At 39.8% G+C, this 21,477-nt stretch overlaps 6 protein-coding genes across 9 annotated transcripts; 3 read left to right on the top strand and 3 right to left on the bottom strand.

The window, feature by feature from the left end:
• Window positions 1–723: 723 nt before the first annotated feature.
• Window positions 724–7,279, bottom strand: LOC108102142 (high mobility group protein DSP1). 3 transcript variants are annotated; one of them, XM_017206812.2, is made up of 6 exons: window positions 6,607–7,279; window positions 4,189–4,662; window positions 3,955–4,113; window positions 3,707–3,870; window positions 3,410–3,584; window positions 724–3,329 (listed from the first exon to the last, which is right to left on the bottom strand). In XM_017206812.2, exons 1-6 carry the CDS (start codon window positions 6,628–6,630, stop codon window positions 3,147–3,149), a joined length of 1,179 nt encoding a protein of 392 aa, XP_017062301.1. In that variant the 5' UTR covers window positions 6,631–7,279; the 3' UTR covers window positions 724–3,146. The 3 variants fall into 3 exon arrangements, with proteins under 3 accessions (XP_017062301.1, XP_017062303.1, XP_017062302.1); XM_017206814.2 differs by having other exon boundaries at window positions 4,189–4,638; XM_017206813.2 differs by having other exon boundaries at window positions 4,189–4,641; window positions 6,607–7,278.
• A 2,162-nt stretch (window positions 7,280–9,441) lies between these two features.
• LOC108102168 (HIG1 domain family member 2A, mitochondrial) lies at window positions 9,442–10,098 on the top strand. Its single transcript, XM_017206868.2, has 2 exons — window positions 9,442–9,681; window positions 9,766–10,098. Exons 1-2 carry the CDS (start codon window positions 9,537–9,539, stop codon window positions 9,927–9,929), a joined length of 309 nt encoding a protein of 102 aa, XP_017062357.1. The 5' UTR covers window positions 9,442–9,536; the 3' UTR covers window positions 9,930–10,098.
• A 627-nt stretch (window positions 10,099–10,725) lies between these two features.
• Window positions 10,726–13,487, top strand: LOC108102167. 2 transcript variants are annotated; one of them, XM_017206867.1, is made up of 4 exons: window positions 10,726–10,787; window positions 11,236–11,580; window positions 11,656–11,968; window positions 12,283–13,487. In XM_017206867.1, exons 2-4 carry the CDS (start codon window positions 11,240–11,242, stop codon window positions 12,568–12,570), a joined length of 942 nt encoding a protein of 313 aa, XP_017062356.1. In that variant the 5' UTR covers window positions 10,726–10,787; window positions 11,236–11,239; the 3' UTR covers window positions 12,571–13,487. The 2 variants fall into 2 exon arrangements, with proteins under 2 accessions (XP_017062356.1, XP_017062355.1); XM_017206866.1 differs by having other exon boundaries at window positions 11,653–11,968.
• Window positions 13,488–13,601: 114 nt separating this feature from the next.
• LOC108102166 (calpain-C) lies at window positions 13,602–16,719 on the bottom strand. Its single transcript, XM_017206864.2, has 2 exons — window positions 15,659–16,719; window positions 13,602–15,295 (listed from the first exon to the last, which is right to left on the bottom strand). Exons 1-2 carry the CDS (start codon window positions 16,411–16,413, stop codon window positions 13,981–13,983), a joined length of 2,070 nt encoding a protein of 689 aa, XP_017062353.1. The 5' UTR covers window positions 16,414–16,719; the 3' UTR covers window positions 13,602–13,980.
• A 257-nt stretch (window positions 16,720–16,976) lies between these two features.
• On the bottom strand, window positions 16,977–18,808 carry LOC108102119 (XK-related protein 6). Its single transcript, XM_017206783.2, has 5 exons — window positions 18,432–18,808; window positions 18,221–18,376; window positions 17,991–18,121; window positions 17,660–17,812; window positions 16,977–17,603 (listed from the first exon to the last, which is right to left on the bottom strand). The coding sequence occupies exons 1-5, from the start codon at window positions 18,656–18,658 to the stop codon at window positions 17,215–17,217; spliced, it is 1,056 nt and encodes a 351-aa protein (XP_017062272.1). The 5' UTR covers window positions 18,659–18,808; the 3' UTR covers window positions 16,977–17,214.
• Window positions 18,809–19,299: 491 nt separating this feature from the next.
• On the top strand, window positions 19,300–21,026 carry LOC108102177 (27 kDa glycoprotein). Its single transcript, XM_017206881.2, has one exon. It carries the CDS (start codon window positions 19,493–19,495, stop codon window positions 20,393–20,395), a length of 903 nt encoding a protein of 300 aa, XP_017062370.1. The 5' UTR covers window positions 19,300–19,492; the 3' UTR covers window positions 20,396–21,026.
• Window positions 21,027–21,477: the final 451 nt, after the last annotated feature.

Below are 21,477 nucleotides of genomic sequence, written 5' to 3'. Positions count from 1 at the left end.
AAACTTTAAAATTCAATGAAATGTGCCATCCTTAAATTAAATAAAATCCCAAAATAAATAATAAGGTTATGTAATTTTTGTCCATAGCTTTAGAAATTGTTATACTTTAAAAAGAAACTTATTTCATTCTACATTTAAGTGAAGAATTCGACTCTCATCGAATTACGAACTTTTTATTTAAAAATAAAAAGTAAGATAAATGACAACTTCAACTTACCTTGTGTTCTTAGATATATCTTGTTTCAGTTATATTTTACACGACCCTGCTTCTTACACCTCAAAACGAAACAAACTCTTCTTATTTTATTGTTATTGTATTTCAAAAATGTTTACAAATTATAAGTAACTCTGCATATTTCCTAGGCCAATTATGGTTTTTCTCTGATTATCTACAGCTAATCCTACTTTAAGCGTTACAAGATTAAATATATTCTGCACATATACATCGGTGACCCCGAATTTACAGCGCTCCATTTTAAACAGAATCAATAAAGACCCAGCTTTTCAATTCGAATAAATTCCCAGATTATTTAAAAGCAACTCATTCAAATAAAAATAGCCCGCATTTCTACAGGACACCAATGCCAATAAAGCTCTGCTTGGATTTAGAAAGTGGAGCCTCTCTTTCCTCTGATTACAAAACGAAAGTTGGGATAATTCGAGTTTTTTAGATACCCGAAAGCCACTTTTGGACTACACACGCAATACAAAAGTTTTCTCTGATTTGCCTTTACAAGCGTACATCTAGCTAAATTTAATTTATTTCAAACTATTTTTACAGTATTGTGTAAGTTCTTAGGAAAAAAAAAAACAAATTCTTAGTGGCTACTATAGTATTGCTAAAGTAATTCACACATTTTAAGTTTAGGAACTCGGGGTCAGAGTTTCTTCTTCCGAGTGTTGTCGTCATCGTCGTCCTCGTCTATAAAATATAAAAGCTAAAGCTGTTTATGGGGATTTAACATAAATGTACCAAGTATTACTCAAAAAGAATAATATAGACAAATTCGAAAAACACATCAAAATCCATCTGAACAAAAAAAAAAAAAGATCTCATTTCTAAAAGTTTATTTTATAATAGTTTAGTTCTTATAACAAGCGCACAGGGAACTGGAATTTTTCATAGTAATTTATTATGTTTGAGGGGTTGGTGTTGTTACCGTCAAAATTTGTAGAAAATTAGGATTTAATGGTTTAACCTAGACACTTCTATGAATATAATCTCGGTGGCGAGTTTATTCTCTATCAAAATCATGCTAAAAATATATAAATACATACATATACATATGTTGCACTCATAACGTGGGGAGAGCGAAGTTAGGGGTACATCCTATATACGTCTCTCGGTTAACTGGCCGTCGTCGCATCCATATAGTCATAGTTTCTGCTCCTCTCTTATCACGTTATAACCTACCGCTACTTGGCTTACAGGCGCTATATAAAGAAGAACATGCTTCCAACCGATCTTTGAAGATGTTGATATTAGCAAACAATTTCTTCTTTTTTTTTTTTTTGGACAGAAGCACGTTTCTCTTTATATCCGCTTAAGCACGTTTTCTGTGCCTGGAACATTTCGGGTTTTGGGGCCGAGGTAAAAACTAGTTTTCACTTCGCCCTTATAAACTTTCTACGTAATTTACATTACTCTGCAGTCCCACCGAAGTCTACTCTATTATTATGCTTGTATTTTTTAATTTGCTCTCGATTCTCTTTAATTTCTACGTAGTCTCATCTAAATAATACTTCAAATAGTATTTACAATGGCCAAGTCAACAATTGTTGCAATGTCCGATATCGTTTTGGTTATTCATCTCCACACAACGCTGAACAACCTAATATCAACTTTCATTATCTTATGATCGTGGCTATTATTATTGATGTATATATTTACAAATGAACACAAACCCAAATTTGTCCAGGGATCGTTACTGTAGAAGATCCGTAAATGAAATCTTAAAAAAAAAACTGAAAACTGAAATGAACTGGAATCGAATCGAATATTGATTTTCGAGAGGCAAAAGCAAATAGATCGAGATATCACCCGCCACTGAGTTAAGTATTTGACATTATCACGTTTCATTGTGTTGTTTGCTTTTTGCTGGGGACATATAAACTCGAACGCATTAATTGTATTTTCATTATGGTGGATCTAACTTTAATAAATGGGAAATATGTACCAATATTTATAAATGTAATGGTAACCTTCATTTGCTGAGAACGAAATGACATCATGAGGAATTTCTTCAATTTATAAAATAATTCTTCTTATTACTTTAGGAGAAACTTAGTACTGAAGCACAAATAAGGTTCGCAGACAGATGGATGTCATTTTAATCTAACCATACTTAATCGTATTCATCTTAACGTAAAACTTATAAAAGGTTTCTTTGTGATTTATCTTCATAATTCATGGAAATTTGATTACTTATGTTAAAAAAAAAAATTATATATTATTTATATATATGCATTTACATATATATAATAGATGTTTTTTAGAGGTTCCATTCCCCGATAACGCTCAAATCCACACAAAAAAATAGAACAATTTGTGCTTTGGTTTTTCCAATCACAGAAGTCTGTAGAGATTTCGTCTTCAACGAATCGCCTGAAAAATCGACAAGTTACACATAATCTCTGGAAATTTCATGCTGTTTCGGAATACATTTTCTTAAAAAATTAGGAACAATGTTTTCATAGCCTACTACTCTTCTGAAAGTTCAAGAGATTTCGCGGATACTTGGATTTTTAGCCGGACTTGGAAAAATATCTCCGAGAGACTTGAAAAACAATCCCTTTATCCCGGATAAAAAGAAGTCCTCTCGAGATCCACACGAGTTTTATGCGAAAAAAAAAAATACATTTTCGGGTCCTTACTGCTTCTTAAAAAACCTCAAACCATTTCACCATGATTGATAGTCCATTTAATCAAAACACGAATGCTTATAAATCTAATTAAATCTGTGAAAACTATTTGTTGCCGGAGAGCGGAACCTCTAAAACGGAACACCCTTATATATATAAATATATATTCAACACACATCGGCCAACCTGATAATAGATCGACCAACGCTATCATGTTTCATTTCTTTTCCTCCATCGTGACAACGACCGTGTGTATTAATAGTGAAGAGTATTTACTGCTAAACCTATTGGTTTTCGTCATCATCTCCATCGCCATCGTCGTCGTCGTGCTGCTCTTCCAGCTGCTGGTGTTGCTGCTGGGCAGCGGCGGCAAGTAACGCGGCTTTCTGTGCCTGCGCCTGCATGGACGCCTGCATCGACGGTGCGGACATGGCTATCTTCCCGCTCGTCTTGTACTCGGTCATTTCCTGAAAACAATATACAAAGAAGGATATATATATAAGTAATCGAGCCAAAGCAAGAGGAGGCTCTGTTTGAGCAAACTTACCCGTTCATATCGAGCCTTGTCTCGCTCTGCCATCGACTCGTACTTCTGCTTGACCTCGGGATCCACATCCGACCACTTTCGTCCCAGCTCCTTGGCAATATCGCCGACTCCGAACTCGGGATTGAGAGCCTTCACCTTATTTCTTTCATCGTTGCAAAACCAGAAGAACGCAGATCTACCAAAGAAATAAAAACAACAAAGACGTAATTAATTATTGCTTGTCAATTGCTTGGAAGTTTGACAGTCACTACTGTGAAACGAATGAGTAGGATATAATTGACTTTGCTACGAACTCACAATGAACGTTTTGGGGCATTGGGGTCCTTGATCTGTTTCCTCTTCTTGCCGCGACCCACCACCGCTCCCTTGGGCGGCACATAGTTTTGCATTTCGGCCTCATATCGCTGCTTGTCCTTCTCGGCCATCTCATGGAAACGCTTCTTCTCCTTGTCCACCATTGTCTGAGGATGAGAATAAATGGGAATATTGGTTATTAAATAAGGCACTTTGCTGGCAGGCATTCCATTTCCATTTGGTCTACCCACCTTCCACCTTTCGGCGCACTTCCGTGAGAACTCTGCGAATATCACCGTCTCATCGGGGTGCTTCTTTTTGTGCTCCTCTCTGCAAGTTTGTACAAAGTATGCGTAGGCGGTCATTCGGCCTCTGGGCTTGGCATCTGCCTTGCCTCGGATCATTGGGCTCTAAATAAGGGGTAAATAAATCGAGTAAAATTAGAAACTTTTCAATTTAGAAAACGAAAATAATAGATAGATTACCCCAGCCGAGTTGATGACATTCTGTTGCTGTTGCTGCTGTTGCATCTGTTGTTGCTGCTGGTGCTGTTGCTGCTGCTGCTGCTGTTGCTGCTGCTGATGTTGCTGCTGGTGCTGCAGTTGCGCCGCCGTATTGGCATCGACTTGGCCCTGATTGGCGGCCGAGTACCACCACTGTGAGGCGGGAACGGCGGCCGCTGCCGCTGCCTGGGCCATATTTAGGCGATAATCGTAGCCTGTGGTGCCGGCGGCGTTAGATGTGGCCACCACCTGGGCCATTGTCGTGGCCGGATTGGGGAAACTGCTGGCCATTTTGTATGTGAACAGCTGCTGGGTGCCCGCCGTGGTGTTCGAGCTGTTCTGATGCGCCTGCTGCTGATTCTGCTGCACCACCACTTGGTGCTGTTGCAACTGTTGCTGTTGTACTTGTTGTTGTTGCTGAGCAGCCAGTTGCTGCTGATATTGTTGAAGTGTTTGCTGATCAATAGTTGGTTCATGTTCGATGGGGGTGATGTTTCATTAGCATTATTAGTGCGATGCCAGCTTGCTTGAGTCGCTAAGCTACTTTCTATCTTTCTGTGTGCCTTGGCTGGTAAAGCCTTGTCTGGCATCGCACTAACCGCTAAGACAGTGCTTAACATTTATGATAGTGTTTGGTGTTTGTTGTGAGTTAGTAAATGCCGCAATGAATACATATTCGTTGCATGAACGTAATCACTAAGCTATTATAAAATAATAGTATATGTAGAATTAACCAAACGTATTGTCCCTATTCTTCAGATTCAAGTTCAAGGTCTGCTTACCCGTTTTATAGCTAGGGTGTAAAAAGCACCGTTTATCTAACAGATATTTTTACAAACACAAAATCGATATGAAAATATTTAATCAGAATATTTTATGCCTTCATCTGCAATTTTACATTATTAAATTCCAAATGTTATAACTCCCCACCGCAACGAATTACAACCTTAAGCAATTTAAGCCTGAGTTGGATTAGGGCGTTATCCTTTTTATTTTATATGTCGTGTAAATAAAGATGTAGATAATCTCTATACATGTACAAATACTAATAAAAACAAACCATTTTAAAACAATTAATTGAACATTTCCAGGAGGAAGTAAACATATGTATAGCTACAAAAACAAAGCATGCGTACTGTCTAATTGTGTACCTCACTATCAATGCCCTCGAACTTGGCGTTCTTTCTTGATTTGTTTACAAATTAAGAATTCCCACCAGCTGTTTGACGCCGAGATAAAAGCTTTTACATGAATCGGGCATGAAAATGGGAATTGTTGGTGGGGAAAGAAGAAGAAGAAGGAGTCGCGCACTGGTTCCGTTTTGTGAATCAGATTGGATTATCTTTATGTCGATTCTGAACCAGGGCTTCTAGGTTGCGAAACCAGGGAGTCAGAACTAAAAATCATGAATGGTCGTTTGGTGAATGGCATGTCGCAATTTTCAAGGCAATCTAAAAAGCCTAAAATATCTGTTTTTCTACGCCTTAGTAAAGACACTTTAAGTTCACAAGCAAAACAAAAATAATTTCCCTGTATAAGGGTTTTCCCCCGCCCAACTCAACGAAAAAATATGTGTACACATGTATATTGCAATTTTATGTACATATGTACGTAAAGAATAAGCATACATACACATAAATATTTGCATAGCTAAGTATGTATTTGCACGTACATACAAACAAATGTATTTACATATGTACAAATGAATTTATGCACACATGGCTAAAAAATATAGCCAATTTCGGATTACGCAAGCTGTGATTTGGTGTTCATATTCAGGTTTTCACATATGCATACATACATATATACAAACAAACATGCGTTCATCGCAATACGGCTGCTTTTGGTAGCATATTTAACAAAAACAAATGCAACAACATTTACAGCCAAGTGTTTGCCATTCTGGTATAAATATATTTGTATATTTATACAAACTAATAAGGAAAATGGCGGACTTGGATGCGCACGCAAAATACAATTTTGATTGTACAGCGTCGTTTTCGTTTGTATGTGCATACATACAGCGTTCTCTTATTGCATTAGTTACTACTTATTACCTAAAAACAATGCGACACATGATGAAAATACAAACGCCTAAACATACATACATGGTGTATGTACGTATGTATTCATCATGTACGCCGGAGAGAGCATTTAAAAAGTTTCCACTGTGGAAAGGAATCCAATCAGGTGCCGAAATGTCCCTGCTATTGTTTAAGCGTCTTTTGTGCTAATACAAGCATCGGCTTTTATTAATTAATACGCGTATATTTGGCGGGAAATGTTTAAGTTAGTTAGAAAACGCGGCAACCCATACCACACCGCGGCCGTGAGAATGTGTATGAGTGTGTCTGTGTTGGTGATTTAAATAAAACGCCGTATACCTGCACGCCAGCTTACCTGTATTTGATGAAAGTGTTCCATAACTGTGAGATATCGGATCAAGTCCGAATGGTTTTAATGGCGAATTTGCTGTACTGAGTTCACCGTTTTATGCGATTTTCCACTGCCACTACTAAATAGTAACTTTTTGCACAATTCTATATTTATATATACATATATATGTATATGTATGTATTAACGCACCGCACACCACACCAACGCAAATGTCTTAAGCCAGTTTTAATACTGTTCTACGCAGTTTGTTGTACGATGTATTGTATTGATTATTGCACGTATGTACCGTATCGTGTGTGTATGTGTGTATGTATGTACGATAGTGTACGACACACGCTAATTCGAATTTTCAAAATTCACAACGCACGGTACGCGAAACGCGTGTTTTTCTCAGTTTCTTTTTTGTTGTTGTTCTTGCAGCTAACGCGGGCGTCTAGCTGATTTGTTTTGTCGTTTGTTTTTAGCTTGTAAAAAATAAACAAACAGCGCTGCATACGCCGCCTTTATTGTATCGTATCGCCGTGTTTTGTTGGTATCGTATCAATGCGGAAAATATATGAGGTTGGTTCGCGCGCCGCTCGCCTGATTGAAAACACACACAGAGAGTACCAACAACGAATGCAAAGGCTATTGAATTGAACGCCGTCTCTGCCTTTCTGCTTCAAAAACCAACGAAACTTCTGTATGCGTTGTATGCGCCATGGTAGAGTAAGTACAGGGTTTTAGTCTGGTCGGCTTCGTCAGTCCATTAACAATCACCCCAATGAGTGCGAGTGAAACGGTGTGTTCTAGTAAGTGCGAAGGAAACAGCAATAGAATGTGCTGTCTAACCCTTATGCGGTGCATAAGGCTAAAAATGGCTTTTCATATGATAATATGTGAGAAGCAACCGACCGTTAACAGAATGAAGCTGTACCGAAAGATTTGGCAGTCTTTTCCGACCACTGAAGGCTCTTTTTTAAGCTGGTCAACAGATACTTAGGACAACGTTTTTCCAAATTGGTAAACAGGAGACAACGTTTGCTTAAAGGTTAAACCAATAATCCAAGAGTACGAAACGCGAGAGAACCGCCCGAACGTTAACGGACTGAACCCGAACGATTTTGCAGCCGCACTGTGTGTATGTGTTTCGGCAGGGAGAGCGGGGAATGGGAGTGAGAGCGCGAGCGCCGGGGAGAGGGTCAGCTGGAGAGAGCGCTTGGCTTACTGTACTGTGTACGCTCTTTAGCTGGGGCGGAGGATACATACATATGTACATACACGTGGTGGAGGGAAAAGACCTTATAAATTTTTTGGCTTGTTACTTTCCTGCATACATACGGCTACGGGTATGTACATTAATGCCGCGCACCTCACCCCTCCAATGGGCAAGCGTACATACGTATAAGCCAAGGCGTGTGGGGAAAAAAACAAAGTTGTATGTATGCATGTGTTTATACATGTCTAAATAGTTTTTACAAAGAGAAAATGCGAATTTTATTTTAAACTTATTTTATTTTTATCTGTGCACTCATGTTTGTACATCTGTTTGCATCCCATATTTGTGCATACGTACATACGTATGTACGTAGCTGGCCATACGAATTCTACAAAAACGATATGCATCAATGCAAACACATCGATACATACCCCACAGCATATATGTACGTATAGAACACACATAGCAGCGACTGCTACATACACATTTTCATTTTGTGTTCCCGTCTGACTGTACTTCCCAGCTCTCTCTCCCTCTCTCTTTTTCTCTCTTTTTCTCTCGCTCTCTCCCGTTTTGAAGAGAGAGAGAGAGAGTCGTGTTAAATAATGCAACTGTGTGTGACTGTACAGGGTGGGCCATTCACAGGCTGGGCCTTCTACAGGCTGGGTCATCTACATGTGACCCATGTAAACTCTGGATAACTTTGACATACATTGTCAAATTGACAAACGTTATGCCATGGTTGATAAGTCTTTTCTTCTAATAGAGGCTACTCAACGTGTGTTTCGTATAAAAAAATAAAATCAAAAGTGTTCTTGCAAAAAACACTACAAATAATTAATTTAAATAATAAATTAAATAATAAACCATTTTGAAAAGGCGAGCATTTGAGACAAATAATAGTTAAGAAGTAGTTAATATTTATCCCCTTGTATATAAAAAATAAATGCCTATGATAAAAAAATTTAAATATGTTTTCCTAAAAAATGTTATTAGAGAATCACATGGGTTATATATAGAAGGCGCACCCTGTATAAGTGAGGTCCCAAAAAAAAAAAAAAAAAAAAGTCAATTATTGGTCATAAAAAATATTCCTTTCAATTTTAATAAATTTGGGTTAGATATTTAGGCAACTATATGATTCCAACTGATTTTAATTAGGTTGTTATTTTCATTTTCATTTATTTAATATGTTATTATTATTGATTTTTGAAAAGGAGGTGGATACCAGTCATGTTCCCATTTTGTTAGGCACGAAAATTCATTTTTAAATTATTGCTTTTTTGATTCCGGTTGTTTTTATTTTAATATAAAAGACTTATGCCAACTTTTTTTCAAATCCTCGAAACATGCCAAACAGTCCGAAAATATAAGCGTAAATATATTACTGATAATGTCCTGCGAACTCAAGAAAAAAAGAACTAGTCCGAATTGTTAAGCCCGCGAAGTTTAAATTGAAAATCCACCTTGCTTTTTGCCCACAGAAGTATATTGTTGTAACATTCCTGCCTTGAATTATAATTAAAAATGTTAAAATTTAAATCATAACTACTAAAATCCTAATTACTAAAATGCATTAATTATTCTTTAATCGATAGCAATCGATTAGTGTGATCATTTGTGTGCTGTGTCACGGGGAAGAAATATGCTGCAAAAGTCCATCTCTAATTCAATAATATAATTTGACTTGTAGTTTGCACTTGTTTCACTAATATTTACTTGAAATAACAGCAAGATGTCGAATAAAATTCAAGTTTCCCTTCCCGAGGAAGAACTGGATTGGATTCAATTGCGCCAGGATCTAGGACCTGTGGCCGAGGTGGAGACCACAAAGGAGAAGCTTCAGCGCAAAATAAAGGAGAACCCACTGGTTCCACTGGGTAAGTTTTGCCGCTCTGTCTAGCGGGTTATATAAACAAAACAAAATGTTTATTTGTGCAATTGTGCATTTCATTCGTATGCAGGATGCCTGGCCACAACAGCGGCGCTTACAGCCGGCTTGTACAACTTTCGAACTGGCAACCGCAAGATGTCGCAGATGATGATGCGCACTCGAATCGCCGCTCAGGGCTTTACCGTTCTGGCTTTGGTTGTCGGCGTCGTCATGACTTACACTGACAAAAAATAACTATAACGATAATCGTATCAACCCAAATATAATAGGCTGAATTTAAATTCTGTTTTGTTATTTTAAGCACCTTGTTATAAAAATTACCACCTACAGCTACTAGCTTATATAAATGTTAAATACATGCTACCTTTTATATAGTTAGTATCTTAAAGATACCTGAAAAACATATCTTTGTAATGTTTTGGCTTGTGATATGTGGGCTGTTAATATTCGTAAGCTTTATGTGGATATTTAACTTAAAATTACCGCAGCCTGGAAAATTAAACATTAACAAAATACAACGTTTTGCATAATAATTTTTTTATACCCTTGCAGAGGGTGTTATATATATTTTTGATCACGATCTGAATCGAATTTCGAATTAAATTTTATCAAAACGGATCGAAAAATCTATATAGAATTAACTGAAAGAAATGGTAACATCGTTGATTTTCCCTAGACAAGCATGATTTTTGGAATATAAAGTTTTCTAATGGCTCCTGAATTTGAATTAAATTTCATAAAAATCGGTCGACTATGTAATATATTTTTTTATATTTATTACAATTTATAAGACCAGACTAGGCTAAATAAAAAAACAGTGCTAAAGGAGTAAAATACTTAACATGCAACGAAGTTAATTGTTTTAAAATCCCATTCCTATAGTTGGCTATACCTGGGTGTGTCCAAAAAAAGGAACGGGGGTAACTGGCTACCGAGTTGAAGGTATCGCCAAAGTTACTGGTTACCCATGTTGGGCATTTCAGGGGGGGATGCGCGCGCATTCCAGATGGAGAGCCATGTATTTGGGATAGTTACTACCACTCAGTTCTGACTGGGATTTCCTTGACACAAGTCAAGGCATTGTGTTGAAAGGTTCGAAACTGTTTTCCAGCTTAATTGTTTATAAATAATTACCTGTTAATGGAGTTCAAGCATTTACATACTAGCGCTGATTTATATTTCTCTTCGGAGATTGAGTTTCTTTTTCTATACTATCCTTTGAAAAGGATGCAAAGGAATTTTCTGTGAAAGATTTTGTTAGTGCTTTTGCTTTCATTCAAAAACTTTATCTTTTCTTTAAACACTTCTTCTAAATTGTAATTAGCAATTAAACGTATTAAAGTAGTAACTTTTTGGGTGCCAAATACTAGTTAAATAGTTAGTAGTAGAAAAACAACCCCAAAAACGAACAGTGTTATGAATCTAAACAAAACACAGATACACATGAACTCCGAATAGACTGGGGTTCATGGGTATTCGCCATTGATTCGCAGTGCTCCAGGTGGATTAATTATAATGTACTCTCATGGATACTTTTCAGCTTCATGATGAACATTGTATTGGGAAATTGTGTGGGCAGCTGTGACCAGTTGGCTGGTCCGCCGCCGGACTTTATACTTTCGATGCCGCCGCCTCCGCTGCCGTCCTTTCTGATCTCGAAACCGGCGACGGTGGATATCCTGGTGCCCTCCAATGAGTCGCAGCCCTGCTTCGCTGCCTTCATGTGTGGCCATGGAATGCAGCACAACGAGAGCGGCAATGCTTTGATGGAATTGGTCAGGAGCGATTCAAAGAGTCTGGAGAACGTCTGGCTGTTCGTGTCGTCCTGCATTGGCATCTTCATATTTGGTTGCTTCCTGGCCCTAATTGTGCTCAGATGCAGAGAGTAAGTATATCGTGGTTATTTCCTTGTATTGATTTACTATTTTTCATTTTTATTTACTCTTTTTTCAAACAGCAGTTCCTTCTTTTCGTACCACGATGCCAACATCAAGCAGACGGCTATTAATGCCTTGGGTGAGGCCACCAAATCGAATGCCTTCACTTCCGGCGGAATTCTGTATCCCTGTGCCACGGCCAACAGTCGGGATCTGCTGCAGAGCCAGTTGGTCAACGACAGCCGCCTCCTGTGGGCCACCCTGACGCCCCACGGCACCCGGCACTTCATCATCGAGAACTCGCAGGACGGACACTACGAGTCGGTCGACTATCGCGGCAAGTCGCACAGCCAGGTGTTCCGGGGCTACGAGAAGCACTCGCAGTCATTTGTCAAGGTGAGCATTCAAAATATTGGGTAAAGGATTTCAAATAAATACAGCCAAGTACACTTTAAGGAGCATCTACTGTCCTTTATTCCAAGGATATAAAAGTTATTAACATTACATTCCAATAAATCGGCTTGCCAAATTTCTTGGGTATATATTTCCACCACTAACCTAATTCTCTTTTGATTCTGTTTCACTTAATAATTTTAATTTGAATTTATTTAAATACAACTTTATTATTTAAATAAAAAATACAATGAATAAGATAGCAAACACCTTCTTTTTATTAATTATAAATTGCATTCTTTGGTTATTTTCCCCAGAGCTTCGACAACAATGGCTTCGTTGATTACGACTACGAGGATCCGACGCCGTTGATGGACTCGTACCACGATGACATGGACTCGGGCTACCAGGAGCCGCACGAGGTGACTGGCTCCCTGAAGCGGTCTGCGATGCGGACCCTGGACTCGTCGGCCAACGATACCCCGATGAGTGGCGGATCGAACTACAATGCCAACCAGATCGCCAACTCCAAGTCGATCAGCCGCAAGACGACGCTGTCCCGTCGCATTAGCGACGCCTCCTCGCAGAACGGAACATCCATGTAAACGTAATGTCAATTGGGGAGGATGAGGAGGAGGAGGAGGAACCCTCGAGTTGCGTCTTGTACATTTCAATTGGAGGTCATGTCGTCCATCAGAAAGAAGAGAGAAGCAAGGGGAAACTACAGATTGTATTAACTACACGCCGGTATTTTAGACTATTTTAATAGGTGATGCGATGATGTGTGGGTGTCGTTCTGAAGTTCGGGGATCACAAGAGCAATAAGTCCATCGAGGAACCGCAGCTCATGGCAGAACTATATGATTAATAAGGGAATGAGTTCATTGCATTTTGGATATAACTGGCTAGAGTGCTGGACAGATCGTTACCAGTTTCACTATATAGAGGACCCACGCACACGGAATTACTTTTTAAGCCTACTATGGATGATATCCGCTAGTGTACTATATGCACACCTAATACTCGCGTCGCTAACAATTGCTTGTACACATACGACTCTTTTATAAATAACTCAAAACTATATGTCAGATAATCCAACTAATCGCGCAATTCGATTTCGCCGATCGGAAAGGCCAACTACTGTATCTGCATACACCGACTTACCGACTTACCTTTGAGTCCTTGGGCGGAATATAGTAAGTGAATCAATATCCTCGGGCGGAATAAATAAACATGCATACATTTTTCGAAAATACTCTGAACACGTCTCGCCTTCAGCGCTCGTTTAATTGTAGACATAAGAACAATAAATAAAATTCTCAGTAGTACATAAAATCCTGCAACCGCATTACCGATTTCGCTCAATTCCGGGGCCAAATACTATATAGTAGACTAATAAGATATATTCTCTGATGGTTGGCTTTCAAAATTAGTGGGTATAATCAGGTGGTGGCTGTTTTTATATGTCTTTAGATTTTGAAAGTGAAGTGATAAACATAAAAAAAGAAATTAAATTTTAAGGTCTTCTACCATATTGTTTTTAACTTGTAGCGTTGCAAATAAACCTTTAATTTGATTACCAAACCTTTAGAGATTTGAAATCAGGCGAAATTAGCACGTCAAAAATAACAACTCATTAAGATTCAACTATATATTCAATTGTAAAAAATTCTTAGGGCCTAAAAGAAGTTAACATGGTTTAGAAGATAGCTTGTGAAACAAGCCAAGTTAGTAGTAAAAAAAGAAACAAATTCCTTAGACAGTTTTAAACCGTATATACCAATCGAATTTAGTAGCTCCGCGATCTCACTATTAACTCATATTTAAAAGGAGTCTTAGTCTTAGTTGAAAGTTAATCAAGCGAAATGGGCGATCGATCGGCAGTTCAGTAATCTCGTTATCCAGTCGTAAAATTAAATTACAATTAGCATGTAAAAAAAGGTAAAAGATTGGTGAAAGAAGTTGGAAGGGCTTGAAACCATCTATGTATAAGTTAATCGTCCATTCGGACCCATTCAGCAGCTGAGGATGCTCTTGATCCAGTCGTGCAGATGCACCTCGATGACGTTCACCTGGCTGTAGTTCTTCAGGTGGAACTGATTGAAGGCAGTGGTCAGGTGGATGACGGCCGAGACAAAGTCGCTTAGCCTGAGGGTGCCGTCCTTGCGGATATACCTCTGGATCAGGCAGTTCATTATGTCCGAGCTGAGCTGGAATCCAATGTCGCAGAGGGCGTCTCGCAACCGTTCGGCCCTCAATATGCCGGCCTTCTCCTTTGTGTACATCTTGAAAACGCCCTGCCAGGCCTTCAGGTTCACCATGAATGTCTTGAACTGCTGGAAGGTGATGCGACCGCTGCCGGTTCGATCCTGCAGAGCTATAACCTGCCGGCAGATATCAATGTTGGCGCAACCCTTGATGTAATCGTTGGGCAGACAGGCCTCCAGCAGCTCGTGCAATTCGAAGCAGTTGATGGTCTTGTTCTCGTCCGCCAGCTGCATGTAAATCGGTTCGTATTGGCAAACGCTCTTCACCTTCTGGCCGCCGCAGCGTTCGCCACTCTCGGAGCTCTTGAGCGCCGGAAAGGGATCCAGCAGGATCATGGTCTGCGTCTCCAGACAGGACAGCCGGAAGGCGCCCGTTCCCAGGATGCGAACGGTGAAGTGCGCCTCCTCCGCGGGCTCATAGGTTGTGGGTATGAGGACGTAGTGACCCGGCTCCAGATTCGTGTGATAGCTGACATGCCGCGTATTGCCGTAGTCCGAGTTGAGGAAGCTCACGTGGTTCTTGAAGAAGTCCTTTTGCAGGCACTCGCTCAGCAGGTAGTCGCCGTCCCAGGTGTACATCGTAAAGCCGATGACCTTTGGTTCCACCGCCGTGTGCTGGTTGAGGGCCACCACCAGGTCCTGGCGATCCTGGACGGCGATCAGCAGCTGCGGATTGATGTGAAAGGACTCGTGGTTGCGACAGCCGCCGGCAGTGACGCCCCTCTTCCACTGACCCTGGTGCATCTTCATCTTCCAGTGGAGCGGGCGGCTCTTGAGCATCTCCTCGTCGTTGGACGTCTCCGTGTCCAGGTAGACCACCTCCATGGTGGTGAAGATCTCGACGAAGTCGCAGAAGGACATCCAGAACTCGCCGGGACCCAGCTGGCGGATCAGCCGCGCCCTCTCCACCTGGGACACCCGCTCCCAGGTCTTCGCCATCGGCGACCAGTCGCCGAGAAAGTGCGTCTTCTCGCCGAACGGCTTGCTGGAGAACGTGTCCTTCAGGCACACCAGCTGCACCGAGTCGCCCATCAGGGTCTTCACCTTGTCCAGGCTGGAAAGTCTGCAAGCAGGTGGGCAAATATTGATTTTGGTAAGCAAACTTATTGAATTTAGCAATAATAGAAAGAAAGCAGGGGAAAAGGCAATACCATACAGAAATCTTTTTATGTTTCTCTTTATTTCAAAATGTGTTCGGATATTGGAAAAGTATTCAATATCAAAATTAAATAGATTGTAATATCAGAATAACATAACATATGTATTTATAATTATCTTTTATCACCTTTAGTTAACATACACCAGTTTAATAATTCGAATTTTTTTTGCATTTAAATATTATATGTATAAAAGAGCTTGGGGATTGGTTTGACCAGTTCTCTGGGACACCAATAATTTCAAGAAGATAAACGGAATCCATAGTTACCTGTAGTTAACGTTCACCAGTATTCCATTGGGCATCCTCTCGGCCACGTTCTTCTTGGCCACGGAGGCTCCCTTGTCGGCCAAACAGGTCACGATGCAGGTGGTGGTCAGCAGGTCCTTGAGCGTCTGCGGCCGTATGGTGTCCACCAGGATGGGCATTTGCCGGACGACGCCGCCGAGGAGATCGGTGAGGCCGTCGGAACGTGTGCCGTACTTGAGCGCCTCGTAGGATCCGTGCAGCTTGGCAATGGCCTTCTCGAGCAGAGCGGCCCAAAAGCAATTCGATGCCTGTGGCTGCATGAAGGCCAATCGCCCATTGATCGTCGGCAATCGGTCGTCCACGAGGACCTCCACCCATTCGCCGCACCACCACAAACGGAATCGGAAGACCCCGTGGGCGTTATCCAGGGTCTGATCGGCGGGCACCACTCGATAGAAGAGATTCCTCAGGGAGCTGAGCAGACCCAAGCAGGAGACCAGCCAGCGATCGCCCATCTTACCAGGCACCACATCGAACTCAGCTGCCTCGTTGAGGAAAACAGCACCAGATCCAGATCCAGAGCCAGATAACGCACCCGATCCCGATCCCGATCCGGAACCATTATCCGCCAGATCCTTGATCCTCTTCCATTGGAAGGTGAAGGGAGGTGTTTGGTAGTAAAATACTGACGACTGAACGGCGGGGAAATCGGGGTCTTCCCACAACACGTTCTTCGCCCTGCAATCACTCAATATTCGCTCGTACTTGGATGCCATTTGTTTTGGGCTTCGTTGTTCACATCACTCCCGATGTTCGGACTCCCGATCCTGATCCCTGGCGTTCGATCTCGTTCAGATCCTGATCCTTCTTCGGTGATTTGTTTTTGCCTTGGTCTCCGCCCCTTGTAACCAAAGTGAAAGTTAACGAGCTGCATGAAATATACAATGCCAACTAGCTGGCTAAGTCTAGCTTCGATCGCGAACCGGTTCCATTCTCTTAATTGGTGCCCAGACCGAAGCTCCAGCTCAGAGACCGACTGGTTCCAATTATCATGCCAACTGCGGTCGTTGCGCCTGCGCAGTGCGCACTCAACTCTGCGATAAACAAAATTGCACCTGTTTTGCTTAAGACGAACGCAAAGCATCACTACAATAATGGAAAGTAAAATTAATAAAATTTAACTAGGCAATTAGCAAAATAATATTAACTTATTTCAATGAGAGCACAAATAATAGTATAAACATCCGTTACCTTTAAGAATATTTGGATTATTTAGAGACTTTCGATAATCTGTTTATCGATAAAAATAGTTAATATAATAATTTAGATAACCAAAACACAGAATCAAATACTTTTTTATTTCTTATTTACAGCAACTTTTGGGTTACAAAACTTATTAAGATTAATACATTTTGCTCAAATGCTTTTTGTTTCCCTCTAAAAATGTAAAATTACATACCAATTTCAAAATGTTTTGGCGCCAATTGCAATACTACTACTAGGTTTGGAGCATATTAATTTAAAGAGTAGGAATAGTTTTTCCGTTTAAACACGTTTATTATAAACATTGAACTACACTAGAAATATGTTGGTATGGTACTGGGATGGCATTTTGAGTAGTAGAATGCTATAAGCATAATACCGAAAACATACAAGGCAATAATGGCAATCCAAAGATGTGTGGGAATGTACAGGGCACAAGCGACTATGTTTTGAAGGAGGCAGATAGTGAGATAAGCTGTGTACTTATACTTGGTTGGTGCATCTTTAACGGGGGTGAAAATAAACAAATAAACTATGCCAAAGCAAAGGCAGTACAGGTAGTTCATAAAGCGAGATTCAGCGATCATTGGAGAGTCCACCAAAAACACAATGGAACCGCACAAAAAAGCGTGAGTCGCACAAATGATCAATGTTTCGACGGGAAAAATACTTGCGATGTACGCTATACAAAGCGTTCTCGAAACTACAAAATATAAATTATAAGCTATATGTTTATTTCTGTTTAAAAAAGTTACTAACCCGTCAGACAAAGGAGGAAAAGAAATTGTATAAATCTCCCCTTTGCGGCGATATCATGCTTGTCCAGTTGTACCAGGCGATTCGAGTGATTATACGCCTGGATGCACCACGCTATATTACCGAAATATATGATGAAGGCAATCAGGCGATAGTCTGAAAAAAACAATTTGTTGAGAAATGGGAATAACATACTTTCCATTTCGAGTTTCACTCAAGCAACCATTTGCATGCGAAGGTACGTTGAAAAAACAAGCTTTACTTTCGTTGTAAAGATTATTAAGATTATATGGTTATTAACAACAACTATTAACCAAAATATAAAGTGTGTTACATGTAAAGTCCTTAATCGATCGCAACACTATTACAAGCTGTAATATTTTCTGTGGCGCAGATTCCAAAAACGAATCAAATAGCCGTACGAAACCAACATTGCACTCCTCCGTCATAAGTTTTTGATAATATCTGGAAACAAGAAGTTAGTAATTAGTTTTGTGAGAGATGATTAAATACAAATTAAAAATTTCAAGGCTGACGAGATCAGCTGACATTGGATCCACTGACCTTATCTCCTCCTGTTTGTCATCTCGCTTTTTGGCCTCGGAATATTTCAATGCGTAATTAAAAGCGAAGACATCCCGAAATAGATACGAAATCACTACATTTGAGTAAACTCCCCTGTTAAGGATCCGATTTTGACCCGAGTGAGCGGACCTCAAACTGAAATTAAACGTTATTTTGGGTCTATTGATTTGATATGTTGTGGATAACTTACACATGAATATATATAACTGATGTTACTGCCATGGGCACCAGGATCGAACCAACTGTCCATGCACAGTATCCGTAGGACTCGTCCATCCAATACTCGTAAGCCAGGCTCCAATTAATGAAGATCGAAACGAATCTCCATAGAATCGAGAACCCAGTTAGAACCAAGCTAAATTTTGAGATCGGTTCCATTTTAAGGCCGTCCACTTCCGTCCCTTGTTCAAAGGCCATGTCCGCATCTTCATTGAATATCACAGTCTATATTGCACATCTCCACATATAATGTCTTCTATATGGTCACAAAATTTGACTCAAGTCAGGTTTTAAAGACTGTAAACATTGCTTTAGAGAAGGAAGATAGAGATTTGTGAAATAAATTGTTCCTGAACTTGTTCATTTGAACAACCAAGTTATCGATCTTCTTCTAATTGTATTGGTGGATAATTAAAAAACGAACAGACTAAGATAGTCTGCTTTATAGTAAGTCATAACATTGAAATGTAGACTACGAATTATGAGTGTACATAAAAATATATTATTTAAAAATATTCGTATTGCTTGATGTATTATTGTTGTTTACAAAAAATCAAATTGTTAATTCTCTTCATTTTAAAATACGTGCGAAGATTTATAAAACAATCGAGCGTTAGATTTAACGATAGTTAATGGTAGTTCACACAAATAGCTTGATGGCACTTCCATTTGTTAATTAAGCACAAACTTAAACATTCCAAAAACGTAAATCAAAATCTATTTATAATATTTAAATTTATTTATGATAACTATCGCATAAACCCAACCAGTTGCAACACAGATGCAACAGGCAGGTTCGATAGTAGCAACCGCACTGCCAATTAAGGTATTCGCACAATCGATTCACTAGTCTCATCGCTTCTCTACCACCTTTATATACTGTAGTTCGGATAAAAATTAATATTAATTTATATATTATAAATGTACCAATAATTATGATAATTTGAGCAAGACAAGGCTTTCTAGTGCAAAACATTTTCGTCGGCAGTAAAAGGAGACAAGAGGAGTAGAGCAAAAGGGCAAAATCTCAAGATGGGCAGGACATTTTCGTTTGTAATTTCGCTGGTTATCATGAGTGTTATTGGCACACGCGCCCAATTGGACATCGATCAGCTCCAGGCGCAGCTTCCCGAGCAAATTAGCATGTCGAACTTCTCGTACAATGATGCCAGGGAACTGTTTCGCAACAAGTGCATCGAGGTAGCTGGCGAGGAGGCCGGTGGCCAGGCGTTTGCGGAAATTGAGACCGGGTTTGCGGCCCTCAGCGATTGCCTGAACGGCATCGTCAACCTGACGGCGATGCAGCAAGAAATCCAGGAGGCGAGTCCCAAGGGAGAACTCGACGTGGTCTTCCACAAATACTGCAGCAAGCGAAGGAACGCCGTCGAGTGCTACGACCAGTTCACGGCCAAAATCCTTCCGTGTTTGGTCGAGGACGAGCGCGAAGGTCAAAACGAGGTTAAGCGGATTATTGAGAGCGTGCTGAATTTCGTTTGCTACAAGGACGGCGATCAGAGTGCCCTCTTTCTGGCCGAAAAGGGTCTCGAGTGTATCGAATCGCAAAAGGACAACATCCATCAATGCGTAAACAACACTTTTGCTGAGTATTTGAACTTTTCGGACCAGCAGAACAATCGTATTAAGACGATTCCCAAACTGACCGTCGGTCAAAAGCAATGCGACGAAATGCTAGCGCTGCAATCCTGCGTGGTCAGCAAATTGGAGCAGTGTGCGAACATTACGCCGGCCAATCTCGTCGAGTCCATGTTTAACTTTATTAGAAACCAAACGTTGTGCCGCGATAACCAAAAATCCCCATTGGTCGCTGCAGCCGCCAGCGGAAGTGGAGGACTGCAACAATGGCCCTATAATTCAATTTATTATTTTGGTTTTTGTTTGCTCATTTTGGGATTTGTTTATCAGAAATCCGGTTAGTTTTAAGTTAAAAAGTTTATGCTCGAATGCAAGGCCCTTTTTCAATCTCTATTCTTACATTGAATCTCTAAAACTTTTCGAATGCTTTCGCTATCCTACTAATCCAAAGGCACGGTAATCACTATTTTGAAGCTTTTGCTAATTATATATCTGTGGAACAGGTGTTCATAGTTCAACCGCTTTGAAAGTACTATACACGATTTTTTTTTGTTTTTTATTATACATACATATGTAATTTATTGCCAATACTTGTATTACCGCAATTCAGCGAAGATATGCGATTACTTTTAAGCTTGGCTATGTCATGCGAGCATTTCAATGCTCTATCTTTATTCAATTACATTAGGGGGCTATTCTGATTCGAGTTAGGTTTGCTTTAAATCTTGTATTTCACCAAGGGCAAATGGTAGTAATCTCTATATTGCAATGTGGATAATGTACGGGATCAGGATAAAGGAAATACTCTATTTTATGAATATGAACAAATGTTGAAAATATTTTGTAAATGAATATACGTATCATTCTTGTAAAAAATAAAGTGATATATTTAAAAATAAATGTATTTACTATCTGTAATGATCATTCCTAAATAAAGGGTATAAAGATAAAGAAAAATACCAAGAAAATTAAATTATTTTTTGTTTGATTATGTTAAAATTATCATGGTGTTATAGGTTTTTTTTCCTACCACAAAGTTATTTTCTGTTATTTACCGACCAGTGCTCGTTAGTTCCTGTTGATGGTGCTGAGCGCGCCCAATGCGCTTGTAGCTGCCCTAAAGTGATGTAACGGTTCGCAACGTAATGGAATGAAACACACCCGCGCTGGTTTTCTTTCACAACCGCCTTATCCGAGACTTTAACCACACTTAAGTTATGTAGAAAAATGTATTTAGCGAACAAAATAATAACTTCATTTATATATTTTTGTGAAATCTTAACATCTACACTCACTTGAGTCGGTGAAAAAACGTTAGACGGAGATTTTGAATTTCAAAAAAACGGAGTCTGGAAAAAATCGATGTTGCGTTCAAAATATCGATACATCGAACAATTTAAAAATAATCTATCGTTGAACGATGT

The sequence above is a fragment of the Drosophila ficusphila genome, unplaced genomic scaffold (assembly GCF_018152265.1).
Source record: "Drosophila ficusphila isolate 14025-0441.05 unplaced genomic scaffold, ASM1815226v1 contig_197, whole genome shotgun sequence".
Lineage (NCBI taxonomy): Eukaryota > Metazoa > Arthropoda > Insecta > Diptera > Drosophilidae > Drosophila > Drosophila ficusphila.
Note: the sequence above shows the minus strand (reverse complement) of the source record. Positions and strands in the feature narration are given on the sequence as shown.